Here is a 22,860-nt window from a genome sequence, read left to right on the forward strand (position 1 = left end):
TTAACCTCCCTCCTAGCCTGCTGAGTAGTGGGAAAGAAAGGATATGGGGAACCTGTTTAGAAACGGTTCTTTGGAGAAAAATCCCATTCGCCCTGTCAGGAAATCAGCAGTTCAGTTCACAGGCCAGCAGCAGAAGCTGGATCCACTCGCAGATGTTTGGCAGGTATACCAGAAGTCCAGTTCAGCAGAGTAGGGTTAGCAAACCAATCGTCAGCAGGGGGCGCTGCCTAGCAGAGACATCTAGGCCTCAGCCTCCGTACAAGTCAGCAGGAGGGACCAGGTCCGGCTGAACGCCAGGAAAAGTTCTCAGCCGAGCCTCTCTCAGTGAAGATGGGAGAAGGCACAAGGCAATCGTTGTCCAGCCAGCTCTACAGGCAACCCAAGCTCAGCCTACATTATAGTCTGTTGCGTCCTTTTTATATTCCCTCCAAACATCATGCATCCTCCACGGGTCTTGCCTCAGCCGGCATCACGCTGCCAATCGGTCTGAGTCCACCGAAGCAGTAAGAAACTGCGACACACTACCAGAATTTTTTTTTTTTTTTTTTTTTTTTTTGGTGCAATTCTTTCTATGGAGTCCCAACAAATGGCGCTCAGTGTAAGGCAGACCAATACATGTGTGTTGTTAGCAAAAAAAATCCTTCACGTGTCCTTTCATGGGCTTAGCAGAACACCCTCTCTCCTGTGTCTGCCTCAGTGAAAACGTTCCCCACCAGTCTGCCTTAGTCTTCCATAATTTTCCAACACAATTCCTTTCCAAAGAACCCTTTAGTTTCCACTTCAGGCTCCAGCATAGGCTCCTGCCCTGGATGCCCTTATGCCCGCCCAAGGTTCCTAGGGCAGCACTTGGAAGTCCTGGAGGTGGGAGCTCCAGCAGGAGTAGGTGCTAACAGCCTGTCTGGAGACATCCCAGGTTTGCTGGGGGCGGGGTGTGTGTGTGTGTGTGTGTGTGTGTGTGTGTGTGTGTGTGTGTGTGTGTGTGTGTGTGTGAGAGAGAGAGAGAGAGAGAGAGAGAGAGAGAGAGAGAGAGAGAGTCCACTTACCTGCCCCAGGCCCCGAGATTTATGCAAGCTATATCTACTTCTTCCTCTCTAGGCTCCCTCTAGGCTATGTAAGCCACTGTGCTTCATCCCTGTATGCGGGGGCCGTGCCAGTCCAGCCACTGCTGGAAGCAGCCAGATCTTCACTTTGCAGATTAAGCGGATGGTGACCAAGAACCATGGTGGCCAAGGTTGGATTGGCGGCCCTGGTACACCTGACAGAAAGATGAGTAAACCATAGCAATCTTGCCTAACCTAAATGGAGAAGGGAGAAAGGGACTATTTTCCCTAAAAAGTCTGGGTAAAGCGGATGCTGTTGTGCGCCCTCCCCGCGCATGCCACCCCGCACTTCCTGTAAGTCATCGTGCTGAAGAGAACTACAGGGTCCTACTCTCAAAGCCTAACGTCGCCTCCAAGGCCCCGTGGCAGCAGGCACAGACCAGGAAACTTTCAGATTCAACTTTGCTTAAGGCCAGGAGACTCACATCCAGCAAACAAGAGAAGCCAGAGCTGTGTTTGCTGCGAAAACGTAAGGGTTTGCACTACCCTGGATGCAGGCTTGGCTCGGCGCGCCATCTAGTGGTGATACTGGAGAGTTGCAGGTTGGACCAGGTAGTGGGTTAAAGCTCAAAGGTTCGCCCTTGTACATCCATATGCTGAGCTGTAAAGTGAGTCTCCCCCTCTCCCCATCCTCCCGAGGCCCCGTGAGCGCTAAGTGAGGAAATGTCTGCCATCCCCCTCCACCAACAGGAGACACGACTGTTCATCTATGGACTGGAGTCTCCAGAACTCTGAAGTTTGTCCTCACAGCTACCACGGCCTGCCATTGAGACTGTGTGGCTGAGGTGAAGTGTGAGGGAGCTGCCTGGTCCTGGGCTCAGTACCTGGGTGTCCTAAGATTTTTATTTCTCTCAATAACAGTGAAGATGGACGGATGGCGCCGGGCGGTGGTGGGGGTGGGGAGCCCCACCTCGGCATCTCCCTGGAGTGCCTGCCGCATGAACTGAGCCACACGGGGGAGCCATTCGGGGGAAGCCATTGCGGGAAGCAACAAGGCAAACCACTTCAGTGCCAGGAAAAATTTATTGCTCAAGGTCAGCTAGCCACGAAGACTCCCGGTTGTCATTCTCACCCCCAAGACTATGCAAGGAGTCGAAAGACTCATTTCCCCAAACGGTCTGTGTACGTGACAGTCACACTCGACAGAAGTAAGCGTATTAATTAAAAGCTAGAACGCCATTATGATCCTAATCTCATTAGGGAGAACGCTATGGCCTCGGGCGTTAACTGCGTAACCAATCCTGGTCTCTCATCAAATCAACAAAGCAAGGACCCGTTAGCATGGGTATGCACCTCCCCAAGTGGGGAAACAAAACAAAACAAACAAACAAACAAAAATCACACCTTCCTCTTCATGGAATTAAATGGGAAAATGGCCACGGGTGTGCTGGGAAACCTGCAAGAGCAGTACGTACACATCATGTGACTGAGACTCATTAGAAAGCTTCCTGTATCCAACCTAGGTCGTCTGCATGTGGATAAGGAGAGGGGAATTAGCGTTGTCTGTGTATGGGGAGTTTAGTGTATGAGGAGTTTAGTGGGTGGATCCGCTCGTGAGTGAACCTCACAGGCACTGGGGATGGTCTGTGAGGAGGTAGTTGTCAGAGAACGAGGACCTTGGGAGCAGCTTGGATGTTATAGCTTGGAAGACTGTGGTGACTGGGGCTGTGTTTGTGCTGGGTTTGAGGATGAAGGCCCCTCCGGTGTTCTGCCCTCGTATTCAGCAGGCCTGTCACCAGTCTGCTGGCTGGTGCTTGGTGTCTTCAGGCTCTCGGGGGCAGACAGAGGTTTGCTGGCATTGAAAGGTCTCATCCCCAAGTGTCGGTACAACACCGTACAGAGTTGGACTCCTGTCAATGTTCGATGAGTTAGCCACTGGACCTTATTTACAGGGTGCTCTGTGTGGGGAAGGCGGAGACGGGGGTCAGTCCACAGGAAGGAAGAAAGGAATTCACAGAGCCCCCACCGCCAACCCCCCAATGTGTCCTCAGGTTCTGCAGCCATAAATCCAACCAGACACCAATTTTTTTTTTTTTTAATTAGAGGCTGGAGAGTTGGCTCAATGGTTAGGAGCACTTGTTCTTCTTGCAAAGGATCTGGGTTCAATTCCCAGCACCCACGAGGAGGCTCGCCACTTCCCTGGGCACTAGGCATGCATGTGGTACACAGACATACATGCAGACGGGACACTCCTATGAATAAGTTTTAAAATAAAAATAACGTGTCCCTGGATCTTTATGGCTCAGTGAGGAAAGGAACTTGGTGCCAAGCCTGAAGACTGGAGATCAATCCCTGGGACCCAATATGGAAGGAGGAAAACCAATTCCTGTGACTGGTCTTCTGATCCCCGCCTCCCCCCGACACACATCCACACTGTCCAAATAAATTAATAAAAAAGGACTGTAACTTGTCTGCTCCAAACACGGACAGACTTTTCTGGCCGTTATTACTCAAGCGACACAGTGTGGTGATCACGCAGCATGGCCGCCGTGTGAGCTTTCTCAATCCAGCACGAGGTGGTTTGAGAAGTATCTAGGATGCACTGTATGCACACTCTGCCCTCTGTGGGAGCAAACTATACTCCCCTAAAAGCCAGTGCGACTGACAACGTCACAGCCGAAGACCTCCCATTTCACTCATCAGTGCTGGCCAGAGTGTTGTGGTGACACCCTGGGCTACCAGGGTCACTGCACCCTCTCTGGCTCCCTGGGCCCATGGGGTGTAAATGACGGTGTAATTGCCAACCTGCAATTGGTCCCCGCTCCCTTGATGGCTTCTCAGCCGCTTTTGGGAAGGAGAGGTTTCTCAGTTACAGATCGACCCCTTGCCAAGCCCACCTCTGCCATCTCCACAGGTGACAGGGGCAGGATGTGGTGCCGTTCTTACCCATCTCCCAGGCGGCTGGGCCTCCTACTGAGAGAACACTTGGTAGCTGAAGTCGTCAGACTGGATTCGAAGATTGTATTTCTGCTTTACCCTCTGGTAACGCAAGATCAGAAGGGTTGCGGCCCCTGCCACCACCACAAGCACAGCTGCTGCTATGAGAACGATGTAACCAGTCCCCAGGCCTGGCTTTGTACATGCCTGTGCACCTGTGGGCGAGATAGGGACCTGGGTCAGGGGAATCGTATGTCTGTGGTTGGCACCTTGGCCCAGAAATGGTGAAGTGGCAAGAAGCAAAAGATGTACTTAGATTGCGGGCGAGGGTTGGGGTTGAGGGAAGGGGTAGGCTCTGAGGTGCTCAATCACCATTTCTGAGCAGCTTGCTTGGGATTTGGTTTGAGGCCCTCAAGGCAAAGGCCTGTGTGTACCTGTGGGTCAGCAAGGGAGGCAGGGGTCTGTGAGAGACAGAGAAGGAAGGAAGATGGAGGAAGAGAAGGACGACCCAGAACCACATGGCTTTAAATAGCTACAGGTAGCTATAAATATCTTTTTTTTTTCCCCCGGAGCTGAGGACTGAACCCAGGGCCTTGCAATTGCTAGGCAAGCGCTCTACCACTGAGCTAAATCCCCAACCCTAGCTATAAATATTTTTTTTTCTTTTTTTCGGAGCTGGGGACCGAACCCAGGGCCTTGCGATTGCTAGGCAAGCGCTCTACCACTGAGCTAAATTCCCAACCCTAACTATAAATATCTTATAAGGGATGGACACTTACAGAACAATTTGTCCAATCTAAGTGGGCAGCTTATATCAGTATCAATGTGGCTCTGAATTCTTTGGGAGTTTTGTGGATTGAGAATTTACGGATATAAATCTGATAAATTAAGAGCCTCTAGAGTTTTGATTTTACTGGGATAAGAGGATTTATGACAGCTAATTTGTGACAGGGGGTGGATCACTGGGAATGTGACCAGAATTTGTAGCAGAACTGTGAGTTGGGCAGTCGATGCATGGGGCTAGCCATGGAGGTATCGAAACCACCGGGGCCAGAGGGTCGCAGGCATTAGTGTGGGATAGTGCCTTTTTATATTTTAAGCTACAGGGGCCCCCATCCAATGAGAACAGCTCAGCCTGCAAGCGGGCAGGGTGAAGCTTCTACCCAGAGGTAGGGCTGTGGAGAGCCTGTGGTCCCCTCACAGCTGGAGGGTCAGCCAGCTCCTCGTGGGGAGACACAGGGTGAAGGGGTAGTAAGGGGGGTTACCATCCACATCAGAGACCAGGGCCTGCCCCAGAGTAACAGCCAAAGTCCGGGAGAGTATAGACGTCAGAGAATGGAGGGGAAAAATAAAGATCTTTTAATGATGTTTGCACACCATGATCACGGCAGTGTTGCTCATAGCGAGTGAAACATGGCCCAATATTTATCAGCATAAGGATGGACAGCCCAGCTGTGACCAGGACACACAGTGGGGTTGATTTTGCCCGTTCGGCTTGGTTTTTGAGATATAGTCTCTCACTGCAGCATGAGCTGGCCTGAAATATATCACTGTATAACATTGGTCTCAGCAATCCTCCTGCCTCAGTCTTCCATGTGGTACGGCTATGGGCAAGAGCCTCACTATGTCCAGGTTATATGACGTAATAGTATCAAGCCACTGAAAGGAACTGAGCTGTGACGTCACAATGCCATGTAGGAGGAGACAGCGTGTAAGGGAGTCCTGGAGGGACCTTGCTTAGTGAGACCCATTCATAAAATCTCTCTAGAATAGGCAAAGTGGAGACAGACAGGAGGCTGTCAGTGCTCAGCCTAGGGAGGAGGCTGGTGTGGGGTAGGATGGATGCTCCCATACTATCGGAGTTGGGAGAGATGGCTCAGAAGGAAAGATCCCTTGCTGGAAAGAGCATAGGGACCCGAATTCAAATTCCCAGAACCCACATAAAGGCTACAGACCTGGACTCCTAGTGCTGTAGGGGTGGAGGCAGGGGGATGGCTGGGGATGGCTGCCTCAAGAGAAATAAGGTAGAGAGTGACAGAAAGGACACGGATGTTCTCATCTGGAGGTGCACACACACACATGCCTCACATTGTAGGAAAAAAGATTCAAGCCACCAGCCAGCCCTTGGCTTGCCCTCCAGTGGCCTAGCCCCATAAATGCTTTGTGCCCGAGTGGGACACATTATCAAGGCCATCGGTAACAGAGATCACGGGTGGACCCCAACTATGCTCACACCCCCACCCTCTCCACCTTTATTATACCTGAAAGGTCTGGTTAGGAAAGAACCTTGGTAGCCTGTAGCACTAAAATCACATTTCCCTTCCTCACGGGACTTCTGGACCCCACTGTGGATACTGTGCTGTCTTCTAGGAGGTGGCACTGAGGGTGTTTCTGTTGGCACAGTTGCCCCATGGTGGTCCTGAGGTTCCCTTTGGGCCACTTAAGACAAGGAGCTTCAACGGGACAACACTGTTGTCTAGACATGCTGGGGCGGAGTACCAACCCCTAGCTACAACTGTGTAACTTCCCTAGGAGTGTGTGTCTCCCCCTCCGAACCCTCTGCCTGGTCAGCCACCAGGTTTTATATTTAGCCAGTCGCACAAATTAGGGACTCTCAAAGGACCTATATTCCACACTAGATGCAACCCTGGGAGGTAGACAGGACAATTTGCTCTAACTGCAACCTTATAAAGAAGAACCAACGTTCCTGACCCGCAGTGGATGGAGGAAGAGAAGTCTGTCTGTCTGTCTGTCTGTATGCAAATGTGATGGATATACAATGGGTAGATTGGCGAATAGATGACCGATGGGTGGTAGATGGATAGATGAACGTGTAAATGGATGGATTAATGAAGATTAAATACATCCATGAATGGTTATAAATGGATACATTGATGATGGTAAATAGATCGATGGAAGATGAACAGAGGATGCATGGACGGATAGCCGGTAGTGGGTAGAATCGATATTACAAAGACCACACAGCTCAGGCAGCGGCCTAGGATCAGGTCTACTATCCCAGTTCAATGCCTCTCACTCTTGACATTCCCCCAATATCCATGAATGAATGAAGAGGTTTCACTTCTATTAATGAGAGCCCAATTTACATATACTCTTTCTTATTGCGGTCCCAGGTCGACCAGTTCTCTACAGCAATTTACGAGGATGAGGAGTTGAGGAACGCCATGTGGTTCCTGAACCTAGGCCAGCAGTTACCTGAGGACCCTCACCTGGGTCTCAGAACCTAGGTTAGCAATCATTTGTGGACCTCCACCTGGGTCTGGCACACTCTTGGGTCTGTGACTGTGTGTGTGTGTGTGTGGGGGGGGGTTCTTGGCAATGGTGCCTAAGCCTTGATCTTCCCAATGCTTGGATGAAAAGCAAGGGTTTAGAAATGCCAGCCAGGTCCTGCCTGCTCACTTATCAGAAACCCAGCTCCACCTGGACCTGAATATCCCGGGAGCTGTTGCACAAGAAAACACAGAGGCACAAGATCATCAGGGTTAGGAGAAAAAAAATAATCAAAAAATAGCTTGAGCATCGAGAAAGCTTAAATCTCTTTCTGGCAGAGACATGAGATGACATTGGGGAACAAGGAAGTAGTCAGGGATGGCATAGGATGGCCCTTTAGGAGGCTCCAGTGAATTCTTTCCTCTCTCACAGGCCAGAATTGACCTCCCCAGCCATATTCAGCTGCCCAGGAGGTTGGATGCTGTGTTTTTGACTCCAGGCTGCCATGTGTCTGCTAAAACCGGCTGCATAGAGGAGACAGAAACTAGGAGGGGTCTAGAAACTTTGGTACTCAGGGCAACTGAAGGTACTTCTTTGTCCATCCTCTGAATTAAACAGCTTTTCCATGTAGATGTGCAATTACACGTGTGTGTGCACATGCAAGTGCATGCACATGCACGGATGCATGTGCCCTTATGCATGCTTGCACATGGGTGCACAAACACACACTGATAGACACACTACTCCAACTGTCTGTTCACAAGCCTGGGCCTCTCCTCTTTGCATCCACTTAACAGGTTTACTCAGGGTCAAAGACCTTCTCAGCTTCCTCAGACTCCCGTCATAGCATCTTACAACTCAATGCTCTGGACGTCTGGGAGCTAGGATTCTTCCCCACAGCATGGCCACAGAAGACAATCCCACCTCTCAGGGTGGCCAAGAGGGACAAATCTTCCTCTCTAACCCCACACGAGCACCATTAAAAGTCTTGAGGCAAATTTTAGCCCTGCTGTGAGTCTTTTAGTATAAAAAGAAATCTTTAAATCCCCATATTTCAAACAGGCACTGTGCAAGTTGGGCTGGAATAGTTTCCTTGCCGTTGAAACCCAGAGGACTCACCTTCAGACCGATGGAGGGGCCCCCAGGTCATCTGGTGTATGGCTTCACTACTTCTCAGTAACCGGAAGTCATTGCAGTTCTGGTTTGAAAATAGAAACCTCACTTCAGTCTCATGGTTCTTTCAGGGCGTAAACTCCCGGTCTTCTCCATCTGACCCTGATTGTTTGGGCCTCTAGAACAGGGCGTTGAGCCATTATGGGTGAGTCTAGATGTGGGAGCAGGGGAGCCTTAACCGTGGACTCCGGTAGGACAACCGCCTGTCTTAGGGTTTCCGTTGCTGTGATGAAACACCAGGGGCAGATGCAACTTGCAGAAAAAAAAAGAAGTTTGTCTGCTTGACATATCTTGGGTCACAGTCCCAAGAATGGAAGCGTGAGCCAAAGCAGAGGCCATGGAGGGACGCTGCCTATTGGCTGCTCAACCTGCTTATACAATCCAGACTACATGTCCCAGGGTGCACCGGCGGCAGTGAGCTGGGCCCACATCAATCATGAATCAAGCAAATGTTCTACAGAGTTGTGTACAAGGAAATCAGATGCAGGCATTGCCCTCTTCTAAATCACTCTAGTTTGTATCGACTGGTTTTCTAACCCCAACCATCTTAGTTAGGGTTTCTATCGCTGCGGCAAGACGCCATGACCAAAAGCCACTTGCGAAGAAAAGGGTCTATTGCGCTTACATACCCAGAGTCACAGTTCGCTGACGGAAGCCAGAGCGTGACCTCAAACCAAACAGGAACCTGGAGCCAGGGGTTGATACAGAGGCAGCGGAGGAGCACCGCTCACTGGCGTGCTCCCTTTGGCGTCTATCAGCGGGCATTCTTATAGAACCCAGGACTGCCAGCCTCGGTAAAGCCCCACCCACAGTGGGTGGAGCCCTCCCCCATCCATCACTAATTAAGAAAATGCCTCCAGGCTGGCCCATTGCCTGATCCCTCAGAGGCATTTTTTTCTCAGTTGAGGTTCTCTCTCAGATTACTCTAGCCTGTGTCAAGTTTACACAAAACTGGCCAGGTGACCTTATTTGAAAAGACGAGCAGGTCGAGATGAACTCTAAACCCTCGGAGGTGAGACCAACTAAGAAAAGGGATGGGGGGGGGGGCTGTAGAGATGGCTCAGTGGTTGAGAGCACCGGCTGCTCTTCCGGAGGTCCTGAGTTCAATTCCCGGCAGCCACATGGTGGCTCACAACCATCTGAAAAGAGATCTGATGCCTTCTTCTGGTGTGTCTGAAGACAGCTACAGTGTACTTATATATAATAAATGAATAAATCTTTAAAAAAAACCATTAAAAAAAAAAAAAGAAAAGGGATCCGGGCAGGTAAAAAGAAAGAGTTTCTACAAGTCAGGGAATGGCGAGGCCACAAGGGCAAGGCCAATGGTAGAGTCCCCTGTGCCGTTCGGGACCCAGCCTGCCAATGCTGTGAATTCCTGGCTCACTCCATAGTGAGTTTCTAATACTTTAATGGCCCAGTTGTAGTGGCTTTGGAACCGGATGGAAAGCCTACTCTAAAGGGACTGGGTGGGGGAGGGGAGTGAGGTCAGGGACAACATTGCTATAACCACTAGCCCTGTGCTTCTGAGGCACAAACTGGGACATTCCCCTACAGTGAGTGTCTTGGGGAGTCAGCTGTGCCCGCAGGAGAAGCCGATGTGTGAGAAAGCAGGATGGCTAAACTATCCGGCAATGTGTCTCTTAGCCACACCCTGCTAATTTCCAAAGGCCTTGGAAAGACCCCAGAGTCCGAATCTGTCACTGTTGGAGGTGGGTACAGTAGCAAACATGTCTCCCAAAGGAGGGACACACATAGTCTGATGAAGAAGCAGATTATTCCTAAACTCCAGGTAAACGCTGGGCATAAGAAGAGAAAGAGTTGCTATGGAGGCCGAGAGCTGCTGATGCTCTACTCATTTCCCCAAAATGGTATTAGGTTAAGGTAATGTTTCACGTAAGCTTCAAAGTCATTGGAGGGGAATGCTACCACAGCTGACTGGGGTGGGGTGTTGTCAACTTGACACACCTGGCAGGAGAGAACCTCAACTGAAGGCTTGCTTGATTGGATCAGCCTGTGGGCACATCTGTGGGACAGTTTCTTTGCTGCTATTTAATGTAGGAAGGCCCGGCCCACTGTGGGCGGTGCCATTCCTAGGTCTGAGCAAGCCAGGGGCAGCAAGCCAGTAAGAAGCAATCCTCCACCATTATTTGAGTTCCTGAGTGGGCTTCTTTTGATGATGAGTTATTACCTATAAATTAAAATAAATCTTTTCCTCCCCAAGTTTCTGTTGGTCACAAATTTTATCCCAACAATAGAAAACAAACTAGAACAGAAAGCTCAAGTATAGCTTCAAGAGGTCTGAAGGGAAGAAGAAGGGTCAGGAGAGGCGTATGTGTGTATATGTATGTGTGCATATATGTTTGTATATATGTATAAATGTATGCATATGTGTTTGTACATATGTATGTGCACATGCATGTTTGTATATATGTGTATATGTGTGTGTACATGTATACTTGTATATATGTATATATGTGTATGTTGCATTGTGTTTGTATATATATATGTCTTTATATATGTGTATGTATGCTTATGTATATATGTATATGTGTGTATGTATGTGTTTTGTATTATGTATGTGTGCAGGTGTATGTATATATATGTGTGTGTGATGTGTCTAAGTGTATGTGTATAGGGTGTATATGTGCATGCAAGTGTTTCTATATGTATGTATGTAAACATGCATGTATATGTTTGTGTGGTATGTCTGAGTATATGTGTGTATGATATATACATGTGCATATGTATGTTTATACATGTATACGTGTGTGAATGTATGTAAATGTATATATGCATGTAGTTGTATGTGTATATATGGTATGTATATGTATATGTGTGATGCAAGCAGAAAACTGGACCATGTGGGGAGGAAGGGGAGATGGGCAAATAAGATCAAAGCATAACAATAAATACATATGAAAATGCCACCATGACATGCATTTCTTTGCCTGCTGACTAACATGTTAACAACAGAAACCCAGGAAGAACATGCTCGGCCTGAATGAACACACCTAAAACATGCCACTCCCTGTCCCAGCCCCTCCCTCTAAGCTTCAGGCTTCTGAACATTCTCATGCATGGGGCCGCTCCTCTACCAAGCAGGAAAGCCTCTCCTCCCCAGGCACATGGAAGAAGGAACCAGCGCTTACTATTCTGCAGGAGTTCCTGGGGTTCTCCATGCACACTCTCAGCTTGCAGTGCAGGTAGACGATGGAGTTGTTGATGAAGGAGAAGATTCTCAGCTTGAACTGGGCCTTGCTGGAGTTGCCGTTCTGGATCACGCTGGTGTAGGTGTTGGGAACGGGGCAGCTGAGGGAAGGAACCTTAAGTCAGTTGGTTTCCGGGTTGCCGCTCAGGCACTGTTCTTGTGAGCACCCGCCTCCCACGGGCATCCTGTAGCCTCCTTGGAAGACTCACCCGCTGCTGCCTCATCCAGCCCCAGATCACTCAGAGTTCGCCTGGATTCCAAGGGGTTCAAATAGGCAAGGGGACTGGGCAAGGCGGCGTGGCCTCTAACCTGTTATTGATGAAGCCGAAGGTGACGGGGTCCTTGGCGTTGCTGGAGGGGGTGGCCCAGCACTCAGTCAACACGACCTTCAGATTGCTCTTCTGCCTGTGAAGCTCCACCTCGATCTTGATCTCATCGCTGGCGGACACGCTATAGTTCTGGGGTATGGGAGAATCGCCAATGAACAGCTGCATTTCCGTGACAAAATTGCCGGTACCGTGGAGGTCTTCGATGACGGTGTAGACCCTGAAGGGGAGAGGTTCTGAGAAACCTGCTCTATGCAGTCCTTTCTTCCAGTACCCCCGCCCCCCTACCAAAGGAGATTCTGGGGAGGCACAGAAGTCAAGGAAGACTCCCAGGTGACAAGAGGCGATACAACATGCACTCTGGCCGAGGCAAGGAGCTGACTCCTCTCTTTGTGGGAGGCTGCCCTAGAGAGAGGGTGGCCGTGATGGAGGTCGTGGGTCTGAGGAGCTGGGGGCTGCTGCCTAGGAGCTGTTCATCCTAGCTGACTGGCCACAGAGAAGGAATTTGGTCTTCTCTACTTACCCCTACACAGGACTGCAGACAGAAATGGGGCGGAGGCTGGCAGTTAGCACAAGTCCTGTCCACTTGTATAGTCAGACTCAAGAAAGCCTTCAGGGGAGACTGCCGCCCAAAGAGCCTTCAGGCAGAGGTGCTAGAGGAGCCCAAGCTGTATGGATGTCAGGTAGCCCCACCCCCACTCACCCCCACTGTGGGGTGTAGCCCGAGGAGGTCAGAAGGTCATTCTGGAAGGCACAGTGGATGGGACTGAGGATCTGCAGGTGGTGGATGACGCCCTCTGGGGACAGGTCGTTCCTCAGCGTGGTCTTCACCACTGTGGTGGTCATGTTCTAAGCACCAACAGATGGGATGGGGATGTAAGTGAACTCCTGGGCCTGAGAGTGCCCCAGCCCCAAATGCAGCTATATTCCAGGGGCTGTAGGATTATCCCCAGAAGGGGAAAATCCTGACAAGTGTCCCCCCCCACCCCCCCATGTCACCTGCTGGAGACTTTCATGTTAGGCATTGGTGTTTACCACTCTCTAGTTCCTAACTCACCAAAAGGGCACCAGCCTTCCAATCGCATATTTGGGCATCATATGTCCTTGGTTCAACCTGTATCTGATCATGCCATGCCGTATCTAATCAACGGCGTTCCCTTTTCTCTCGGCATTCCCCAAACCCAGCTGTACTGACTGCTAAACTAGATATTTGCCTCCCGAGAACAGAGGGGCAACCCTAACCCCCATCTGTCAGCTCCTGCATCCGGTTCCTGCAAAGAGGTGAAGGACTCTCGAAGAACAGTCTGGAATGCAGGGATGCAGAGGACACTCGTGTGCTACAGCCACTGGTCTTACGCTTGGCCTCCCAGTGGATGTTCCTTAGACGCGGGAGCTCACGAGGGGCTGCTGGGGCTGTGTTGGGCCCCTCACAGTGGCTGCTCAGTTGTGGGAGGTTTTAGGAAGTGGTGCCTTGGGGTGGGGTGGGGCTGAACGGAGCACTTGGAGCTTAGTATGTGCGCTCTCTCTCTCTCTCTCTCTCTCTCTCTCTCTCTCTCTCTCTCTCTCTCTCTCTTGCTCTCTCTCTGTCTCTCTCTCACTCTCTCTCTCCTTCCCTCCCTCCTTCTTTCCCTCTTTCTTTCCTACTCCATCTGCCTTCCCCTATCCCCTCTTTCTCCTCATCTCTCCCCCCCTACCTCTATTCTCCCTCCCCTCTCTCCCCTCCCCCTTCCTCCTCTCCCTCTCTTCTCTCCCTCTTGGCTCCTCCCCCTTTCTGCCTCACCCCACTTCTAGCCACCACCATCACGTGAGCAGCTTTGTTCTACCACACTCTTTAGCCCAGAGCAACAGAGTCAACCAGTCATGGACGGAAACCTCTGAGTGTGAGCTAAAATAAACCTTTCCCTCCCTTAAGTTGATTTACCTCAGATTATTTTGTCACAGTGACAGAAACCAGGCTGGCAACGTGATACTTATACATATTTAGACACACATGTGCACACAGGTACATTTGCACATGCTTAGACATACACACCCATGCACACACTTGTTCCCACCTTTCCTACCTCGCCTTTCCATCCTGCTTGGGCAGAGAGGACTCTTTTTAAACCCTGACCCCGGCCAACCCCAGGTCCTTTGCACCAGAAGAGTTCTGCAGTGTGGGTCATGTACCTGCCTTAGGATTCCAATGTGTCAACTGTGACAGTGTGGGCCTGTCTGACTTCCTCTTTCGGGGTCTCTAGCTTAGAAGTCAGAGGCCCAGGAGTGAAGAGCCCTCCTGGTCTCCCTACCAGGTGCAAACCCTCCCCACGCCGAGGTCCCTTCCCGTGGCTCGCAGCCAGGTGCACTCACGCTCTGTACGAGGGTCCCGCACTGGCCCCAGCCAGCCACCAGGAACACGTGTGTGCTGTTGCTTCTGCTCACGTTGCAGGACGGCTCTCCCAGGTACAGGGAGGCCTCAGGTATGGCCTCCTGCTGCAGAAAGCGCTTCTGGATGGCGATGACCACCATTTCGATCTCACAGGACACACGAACGGCATCCGTCAGGTTCAGTCTGAGGGGCAGGTCCTGGGGTGTGGAGCTGGCATCTGGCACAGGGGTAGGGAGCCGCTCTGAGCCTGGGGTCTGGGCCGTGTTGCCAGAGGAGCCACCTGCAGGTTCCAAGTGACCTGCCCCAGAGTCTCTGAGGCCTATCTCTAAGTAGAGCCCTAAGGTGTCCCCTCAGGAGCCTGTACCCCTTGCTCCCTTTGTAACTCACACCTTTGTAACATCCAGGGAGCCCTGGACAGGTGTCCCATGTAGATGTCACCCACACTCCTCTACCACCCATTGCTGCAGACTCCCACGTTTCAGCCAGTCCTAACTGCATGCTTGTACCCACAAGGGCAGGTGCTGGCTTAGCTGGCCCTAATGGCCAGATCTAACATGACTTGACCTTCTCCATATTCTGCTTCCCCTAGGCAAAACAGGTCTCCTGTACCAGACACTGTTTATTTACATAGATGGTTGTTTCCTTCCCCTGGACACATAGGAAAGAAGAGGGAGGGCCAGGCACACACAGATAACACACACACACACACACACACACCCTACACATACATACACATACACACACACACCCATACACACAAGCAGTACATGCACACACATACATGCACACAAACACACACTACATCACACCAAATACATGCACAACACATACCTTACATGTATATGCATATATACCCAACATACATGGACATGCACACACACAATACACCACACCAAACACATACACAACACATATCCTACATGTATATGCATATACATCCTACGTATATGGACATGTGAATACACACACATGCATATACATGCATACACATGCACACACATACATTTGTGCACATATACATATAGAAAACTTGTCTAGGTAATTAAAAAATATGCTGACTTCCTTTGGACAAAGGCCCTTTTTTTCTTAGGAATGAGCATCCTTAGGAGTGATGAGACTGTGTCCCAGAAAAGGCTTATGAGACTTACCATCACAGGATCTTCCAGAATATTCCACCTGTGAGTTAGGTCTTTCCCCATCACAGCTACACGTAAAAGACCCGAAGGTGTTCGTGCACGTCCCAGGGGCACAGTCATCCTCCCTCATGTCGCATTCATTGTAATCTGAAAAGCATCAAGAGAAGGACAGAAGCCACAATGGACCAGCAAGTGGCCCTGGGGTGGCAGTGCCTTTAGATGCACAGTTTTGCTGGGACAGCACATGTCAGGAGACAAGGTGGAAAAGTACCCAAACAACAGGCCTCACGAATGTGGCAGATTCAGGGCAGTCTGTGAGTCTCTTCAGTGTGGGTGGGAGATGTCGTGGGAGTGGGGAGCCAGGGCTATTCAGCTATGAGACAGGGAAGGGGTCCCCATGGAGCTGAACCCATTCCAGCCCACTGTTACGACCATTGCACAGAACTGGAGCAGCAAAGCATTGAGCCCAGGAGACCCTCCTACACCTTCTGCCCATTCGGTCTGTCACCCCTGCAGAATGGGGTTTGAAGAACGAAGAGTGCAGACCACAGAGTCACGGGGTCATACATTTCCTTCTGGTCTTTACAAAGCAGACTCCAAGGCCATGGCTGCAGCTCAGTGGTAACACCTAGCAGGCACACGCATGTCCACACACACACACTCTCACACATATGCATACACATATGTGCCTGCTCAGCACATACACATGTATGTATTCACATGTGACACCCCACTGTATCTCAGCATATGACCTTCCAGCATCTTCCAACGCAACACACTCATTCATAGGTGGCAACAGCCTCTGGTGTGGAAGGAATTTAGCATACCCCTTAGCCAGACTATCGGCTGTGTCCAATTACTTTGCTTTGGAGCACACTCTGACAATGGCCGTCCTTGCATTAGCTATGGTCTAAACTGAGGTCTCTCCTCTCGGGACAAAAGTCCCAGAATGAACTGCCAAGCCAATGAGGAAGATGCTATGGACCACTGACACCCATCACTGCCTTGGTTTCCAAAGAAGGTGAGGAAATCCTATCCCATCAGCCCACTCCACAAGCTCGACAACACCAACTACCTCGCCATGCTTTGGTAGGATCCACCCTACTCTCAGAGAGAATCTGAGAGCTGGCTTTTTTTTTTTTTTTTTTTTTTTTTTTTTTTTTTTTTTTTTTCGGAGCTGGGGACCCAACCCAGGGCCTTGCGCTCACTAGGCAAGCGCTCTACCGCTGAGCTAAATCCCCAACCCCGAGCTGGCTTGTTTTAACTTAGTTTTGTTTATGCTATATTTTCCTTTTGCGATCTCCTGGACAAAGGGAGCCATGTCCTCAGTGATCACGTGACTTGCCAGTGACTCATACTGCTTTAGGGTTTTGTCTGCTAGTGTCCTGTGCACCCTGGCCTGTCAGATTCAGTGTTTGTCATCTCTGTGTGGTCTCGCTCTGCACTCAGGCTGTTAACTCTTCATGACGTGGTTGGGGAAGTTTTCTTCTATCATTTCTACAATAGCGACTTCATTCCACTTGACAGGAGGATTGATATTTTTAGGTGATTCGAGTATTGCAGTCTTTTCCTCTGAAAACCTGAGTTTACTGAGGAAATTCTTCTCATTCTTCAAATTAAAAAAAATTTATTCAATTTAAAGTCTTCATCAAAGAAGAAAAGGAAGAGGAAGAGGAGGAGGAAGAAGAGGAAGAGAAACAACAAGAGGAAGAAGATAAAGAAGAGGAAGAGGAGGAAGAGGAAGAGGAGGAAGAGGAAGAGAAGGAAGAAGAAGACTATCTAGGGCTAGGCATGGCAGCATACACTTTTAACCCCAACACTTTGGAGGCAGAGGCAGGTGGATCTCTGTGAATATGAGGGCAGCCTGGTCTACAGAGTGAGTTCCAGGAAAACAAAGGCTATAGAGTGAGACCCTGATCCAATAAAATATATGAGCCAATTATCATTTTTCTTCACATCTCAGGGAGGAGGAATCTAAATTGCCCATCACTTCCTGCTTTCTTCACCAGGACTTTTTGCTAGGATCCCTGTGGACTTTTCCTGAACAGTCTGACTGCCCAGAACGACCCATTCTAAGCCTGTCAAAGACCCGGGTGACAGGGAAGAGACATCCCTGAGACTTTTGGAAGGTTCAACCCTTCAATTTTTGACACTAATACGGTAGCAGAAAGAAAGACAAGGAATCCATGCCATGCTTCAGACAGCTCCTTGGAATCCCCACAAGGAGGCTCAGAGCACATCTTCCTAACCAAGAGGCACACAGCTGACTTTGACCGGTGCAGATCAACATTGAGCACAGCCCAGCATACCTTGTATAAAGCTTTTGCCTCTGACTACCTCCAGCATCGATGAGTTCTGGAAGGCAGTGAGGAAGCCAGCAGACACCTCCCTGACATCCAGGTCTGCTGTCATTAGCAAATTAAACTCCACCACCACGCTGCCATTTGTGATGTTGATGATGTCCACTCGAATCCTGCCCTCGTCCATGTGCTGACGAAGCGTGGCTGGCAGAGAGTCCCGCACCTGTGAGAAACAGGCAGTGTGAGGAGGGCTGCCTGCTGAGGTCACAGCCCTAAGAATAGATAGAGACTCTTCGTATTCTTCCTGGCAGGCTTGTCCAAGGTCCAGTCTCAAATCAGTTCTTGGCCCTTGCAGCCCAGCCCAAATGCCATTGGGTGTTGATAATGCCCAGAAGAGCCCTTCCCCCGATACAAGCAGCTAACAGCTGCAGACAGCTGCCTTTGAGGTGAACAGGGGGCAATGCCAACAGAACCCTGCCCATACAGGCCCATAATACAGAAGCTCACAGTGGTAGTTAACAGTCACCTGCTCTTAGCTCAGAGGTAGGCTTAGAGCAGGAGGCTGAGTGAATGAATGGTCCTGAGGAAGAAGATCACCTACTCCCTTTGTTTTTCTAGAGTGTTTCTTTGACTCTAATGCTTCAGAACATAGCCCCATACCTATTCCCACCCCACCCCTCTTCTTCCTCTCCACCTGTTCCCAGGCTACTTCTAAAGGGGCTTCTAGCAGCCAGCCCTATCGTAACACACACACATAGTTCCTGCTTCTGAAAGGCGTGCTTTTGTCCTCTGTGTTTTAGAGCACAGTCACATGACACAGGCTGCATCATTCTGATCCAGCCCAACACAGTTAAAGGCACATGGTTTTATAATAAGTCTTAACAGTCTGTGAGTTTCAAATTACCCTGGGAAGCACCTCCAGGAACTGTCAGAGAAACTGGGGGGCGGGCAGTGCCCCACAGCATGAGTTCCTGGCCCCCTTTTTCCTCCTCTAGGACACCCAAGGCAGAGAGCCCCATTATCCCCCATCAGAGGCTGGGTATCATCACCCCCACCCTTGCCACCTTTGGGTGGCTCTGTCAGACAGCCACTACGATTATCTTGGGGAACGCCTGCTTCTCAACCTCCTCCCCTGATTTCCTTAGATAGATCCGTCAAAGCATTGGGTCACCCCTGAAACGTTGTGGGATGATGTCATAAGTGAGGCAGGTATGAGATAGAAGGAGGCCTGTCATTGGACGAGAAGGAAGGATGGGCGGGAGAAAAGTTTGAAGGAAGGGGAGGAGACTGGAATGGAAAGGAAGATGAGACAGGAGGGACAGGGAGAGAAGCCATGGCAGGTGACGTTAAGATTCTGCTCTGTGTATTTACAGGTTGTTATTAATGTTCTTGAGGGATGGATGGTACTGGGCTTTGCATGTTTAGGTGGGCAATTATATCTTACCAATTGGGCTAAAGGTTATTGTGTTGTGTGTTCTCTCATGTGTAGATTTAAGTGTAATGGAGTGTAGGGTGGCTGGTCTGGGCCACCACGGAGTTGGGATGTGTGTTTCTGGCATGGAAACCTGCCTTGGGAACTAGATAGGTAGAGAGATTGTTGATGGCTCAGAGAGAGGCCTTCGGCAGTGTGAAATGGGATGGAGCAAAGCAGGTGAGAGGCTTTGCTGACTGAAGATTAAGATATCTATCCGATATCTTAGGGCACTGAGGTGCCGGACCTAAGCGGGGGGGAGGGGGGATAAAGGACAACCTTACTTTTTTATATTTTTTTTTCTTTTTTTCGGAGCTGGGGACCGAACCCAGGGCCTTGCGCTTGCTAGGCAAGTGCTCTACCGCTGAGCTAAATCCCCAACCCCTTTTATATTTTTACAACAACAAAACATCACCATTTCAAAGCAATCTCCGGGCAAAACTCTCATCCCAGCTAGGAAATGATGACCTCCAGAGCTGGGCTTGGTATCTTGTGGTGCATATGGTATGCAGTTGCTTTCTGCCCTGAGACACTAGACAAGTAAAGCAACTGTGTTCAAAAGGATGGGCCAAGGAGGAAAGAGTTTTAAAGGGAGAGGCTAATCTAGAAACCCGGGATGGAGCTGGAGTCGCTGGGGTTGGCCATCGAAGTGGGGAAGGGGCTCGATGCTATATACACCATTGTTTGCTAAAGAGAGGCGATGCACGTTAACCGTCCCCTCGGAGGACTCTTGGATCCAGGCACTTGGAGAGTTGAGAAATCCAGGATAAGGAAAGCAGGGCTTCAGAGCCTCCAGAGCCAGACTGGCACAGCTCCTGAGGCTGCACGGTCCACTGTGCCAGAGAGTAGCGCTTACTGGCTTCAGGGCATACCAGAGTGTTAATCCCAACCAACACTAGGTGGCACTGTCTGGCCCTCCCGTTAAAACTCAAACCTCCCTGGCTAGGCTGAGACATTTCCACCAGGTAAGTAAGATCACTAGCTTATAAACGCTTTATCTGTACTTTGACAAGTTATGCAATCTAGGGCTGGGCCTGGGGGAGGGGCAGAGGGGGGAGTAGCTTGGAATGGGTACGGGGTTTCCACCGAGGGTAACTAAACATTCTGAAATTAGATGGTGGTGGTAGCCACAGACGTTTGCAGGCAATGTAAACCGCTGGATCTAACACTTCTGAAATGGAGCTCAACTTCTAAACTTTCATCGGTGCGTGTCTAAGTGCGTGCACACACATGCCCTCCTGCATTCAGTGAATACATATTACAGGGGGCCGAACCTAGGGTCTGGCGAATTCTAGGGAAACATTGTAACACACTTAGCTTTCTACTTTATACATTTCAAAGCAAGTTTCACTAAGTCCCCCAAGGCAGCCTTGAGCTTTCTCTGTAACACACACAGACCTTGAACCTGGGGTCCTCCTGCCTCTGCTTCTTGAGTTGCTGAGATTATGGGTCTGGACCAGCAAAACCCCGATTAAGCACTTTGTTAAATATAGACGGGGCTTTCTGCTCCACGGGGAACACGAGGCAAGATGCATGGGGATATGGGTTCTGTCCGGCCTCAGCCAGACAGTTCAGGGGTCTGGCCCAGCTTCCCCCGGAAACAGGTAATCCACCAGACCCAGGGGTCTTATTCCTAGTTGGAAGCATCTAGAATCCCCCTTGCCTCCTTCCTTCATTACTGGGAAGTAGGGCTGACCGTGCTGACTCACCATTCTGAAGAACATCTGTACGAACTCTTGATGCTCCTTGCTGCTGGCATTGCGGAAGGATTCTGAATACTGCATGCTTGGGATCCGAACTTTACCAGCGAGTTTGTGGGCCGCTGCAGGGTGTAACGTGCATTAGGTCACGGACTGTCATTTCAGTGTCCCTGCTGGCTACAAGAGCATCAAAGCTGTCCTGGCTCCGAAGGAGGAATAAGAGACTGCTGGATGCCTGCAGTCACGGCCCACCAAGCTCTGAAGGATGTGGAACAGCGTGCAGCTGGCCTCCCTTGAGGCTTCGCTGAAAGCCGGGGAGATGGCTAGCCGACCAGGACAGTTTGAGAGGAAGCAACCACCAAGAGGCAGTCAAGGGTAAACCAGGCATACTTGGATACCAAGCCTGTTCTCAGAGCCTATGTCTCACTGGGGGCCTAGTTCAGTCAGCTCCTTTCCCGCCCCGTGGTCATACCTCTCTGTGGTCTCAGGGTGGTCCCACTTGGACCTGGCCTATTCTCTGTGAGTCTTTACCCTTTGGGGGCTTCTAGAAACACACGGAACACAAGTGTAATCTGGAATGTTTCCAGTCCTATCCTGGCTTCTGACACATCAGTCTTTACTCCCATTCAGCCCCCTTCCCTGGATGTCTGTGGCTTACCCGCTCCACGTAAGGGGCCTGGGACATCAAATGGGCATAACAATCTTCTCCCCCTGGTGACTTCAAGGGCACCTCCCAAGAGAATCTCACTCAGCCCTAAGACAAGCCGTAAAGCTGACCCACTACCATTCCTGATGACCCTCAAACCCCATGTTCTTGAGGGGACACCACTGTCCTTGTACCTAGGGGCCAGAACCATGGCCAGGGGCACACACAACTTGATGGAAGAGCCATGGTGACAAGGCAGGAGCAACCGTAGGAGCAGACAGGGGACTGGTCTTAAGGGCCACACACCCATAGACAGCTCCTTCCTTCTAGAATGAAGGAAACCTTTAGAGGTCTTCTGGCTTGGCTCAGACCCAAGGGTTTTTCTTGCCTGACCATGCGAACACCACCTAACTCCCTCTCCTCCAGATGGCCGTGAGCTGTTTTTTTTATCGCACCCCGATAGGTCATCTTGGGCATCACCCAAAGAATGTATTCCCAAACTCTAGACACAGCACCCAGTGTGTGGGGAAACTCCCCGAGAAGTGAAGACCGCCTACAGCATCACACACATAGGACAGAGGTGTGCTGGGAAAACAGGTGGGAAGAAGTAGTGTAGAAGGAAAGGGAGTGCTATCTGGCTGTGTAACTGTGGAAAGGACCCGTGTACTGGGGCCCCTGTCTGCCGCCATCTCCCAAAGTGAGCCAGGTGCTTCTACGCCAAGGGAATGGACACCCGGTACCCCACAGGCAGATCCTTCTCTGTCCAACCTTTAATGCTTGTCTGTTCGTCCAGAAATCCTTACCTGTCCGCACTTTCAGCTGTGTTCTGGCACCTTCCTTCCCACACATGTTAGCCATAATCTCCACCAGGTACAAGGTTCCGGGTTCCAGCCCTGACAATGTCACATTATTGTGCTGGGTCTCCATAGTCTTGGCGGGGCCCCGAGGAGAGACCAATGTGAGGGAGAAGGCGGGGGAGAGGTGGAAGTCTGCCAACCACTTGAGGGAGAAGCTGGTACTGGTCACATTAGAGATTGTGACCTTTCCAATGGGTCCAGGAACTGGGAAGTGGGATAAAAAAAAAATTGATATGAACATTGAATGAATCACAGTATGGGAAAAGAGCTTCCAAAAACCCAAAGTCCAATACTTCAAAGTGTGTGTGTGTGTGTGTGTGTGTGTGTGTGTGTGTGATGTCAGGCAATGATGCAGACTGTCATGACCCCCACACAGACAGTACACCTGTATACAGGACTCCTTGGGACCCTTAGCTTGGCTTCTTAATGGAAGGCCTGTGTTGGGCAAAAGGAATCGGTTCCTGGGA

The 22,860-nt window shown here is 50.3% G+C and overlaps 1 protein-coding gene across 1 annotated transcript in view; it reads right to left on the bottom strand.

Annotated features, from left to right (window-relative positions):
- Positions 1 to 2,104: 2,104 nt before the first annotated feature.
- Positions 2,105 to 22,860, bottom strand: part of Umodl1 (uromodulin like 1) — a 57,662-nt gene continuing 36,906 nt past the window's right edge. The window contains exons 12-22 of the mRNA XM_032888591.1: positions 22,340 to 22,597; positions 20,900 to 21,012; positions 17,729 to 17,942; positions 15,432 to 15,566; positions 14,265 to 14,563; positions 12,619 to 12,764; positions 11,899 to 12,135; positions 11,531 to 11,690; positions 8,328 to 8,406; positions 3,987 to 4,192; positions 2,105 to 2,998 (exon numbers count right to left, since the gene is read on the bottom strand). Of these exons, the coding sequence (XP_032744482.1) occupies positions 4,011 to 4,192; positions 8,328 to 8,406; positions 11,531 to 11,690; positions 11,899 to 12,135; positions 12,619 to 12,764; positions 14,265 to 14,563; positions 15,432 to 15,566; positions 17,729 to 17,942; positions 20,900 to 21,012; positions 22,340 to 22,597 (1,823 nt within the window). The 3' untranslated portion in view covers positions 2,105 to 2,998; positions 3,987 to 4,010. The remainder of the gene's footprint in view (positions 2,999 to 3,986; positions 4,193 to 8,327; positions 8,407 to 11,530; positions 11,691 to 11,898; positions 12,136 to 12,618; positions 12,765 to 14,264; positions 14,564 to 15,431; positions 15,567 to 17,728; positions 17,943 to 20,899; positions 21,013 to 22,339; positions 22,598 to 22,860) is intronic.

Source organism: Rattus rattus, chromosome 18 (assembly GCF_011064425.1).
Source record: "Rattus rattus isolate New Zealand chromosome 18, Rrattus_CSIRO_v1, whole genome shotgun sequence".
NCBI classification, from domain to species: Eukaryota; Metazoa; Chordata; class Mammalia; order Rodentia; family Muridae; genus Rattus; species Rattus rattus.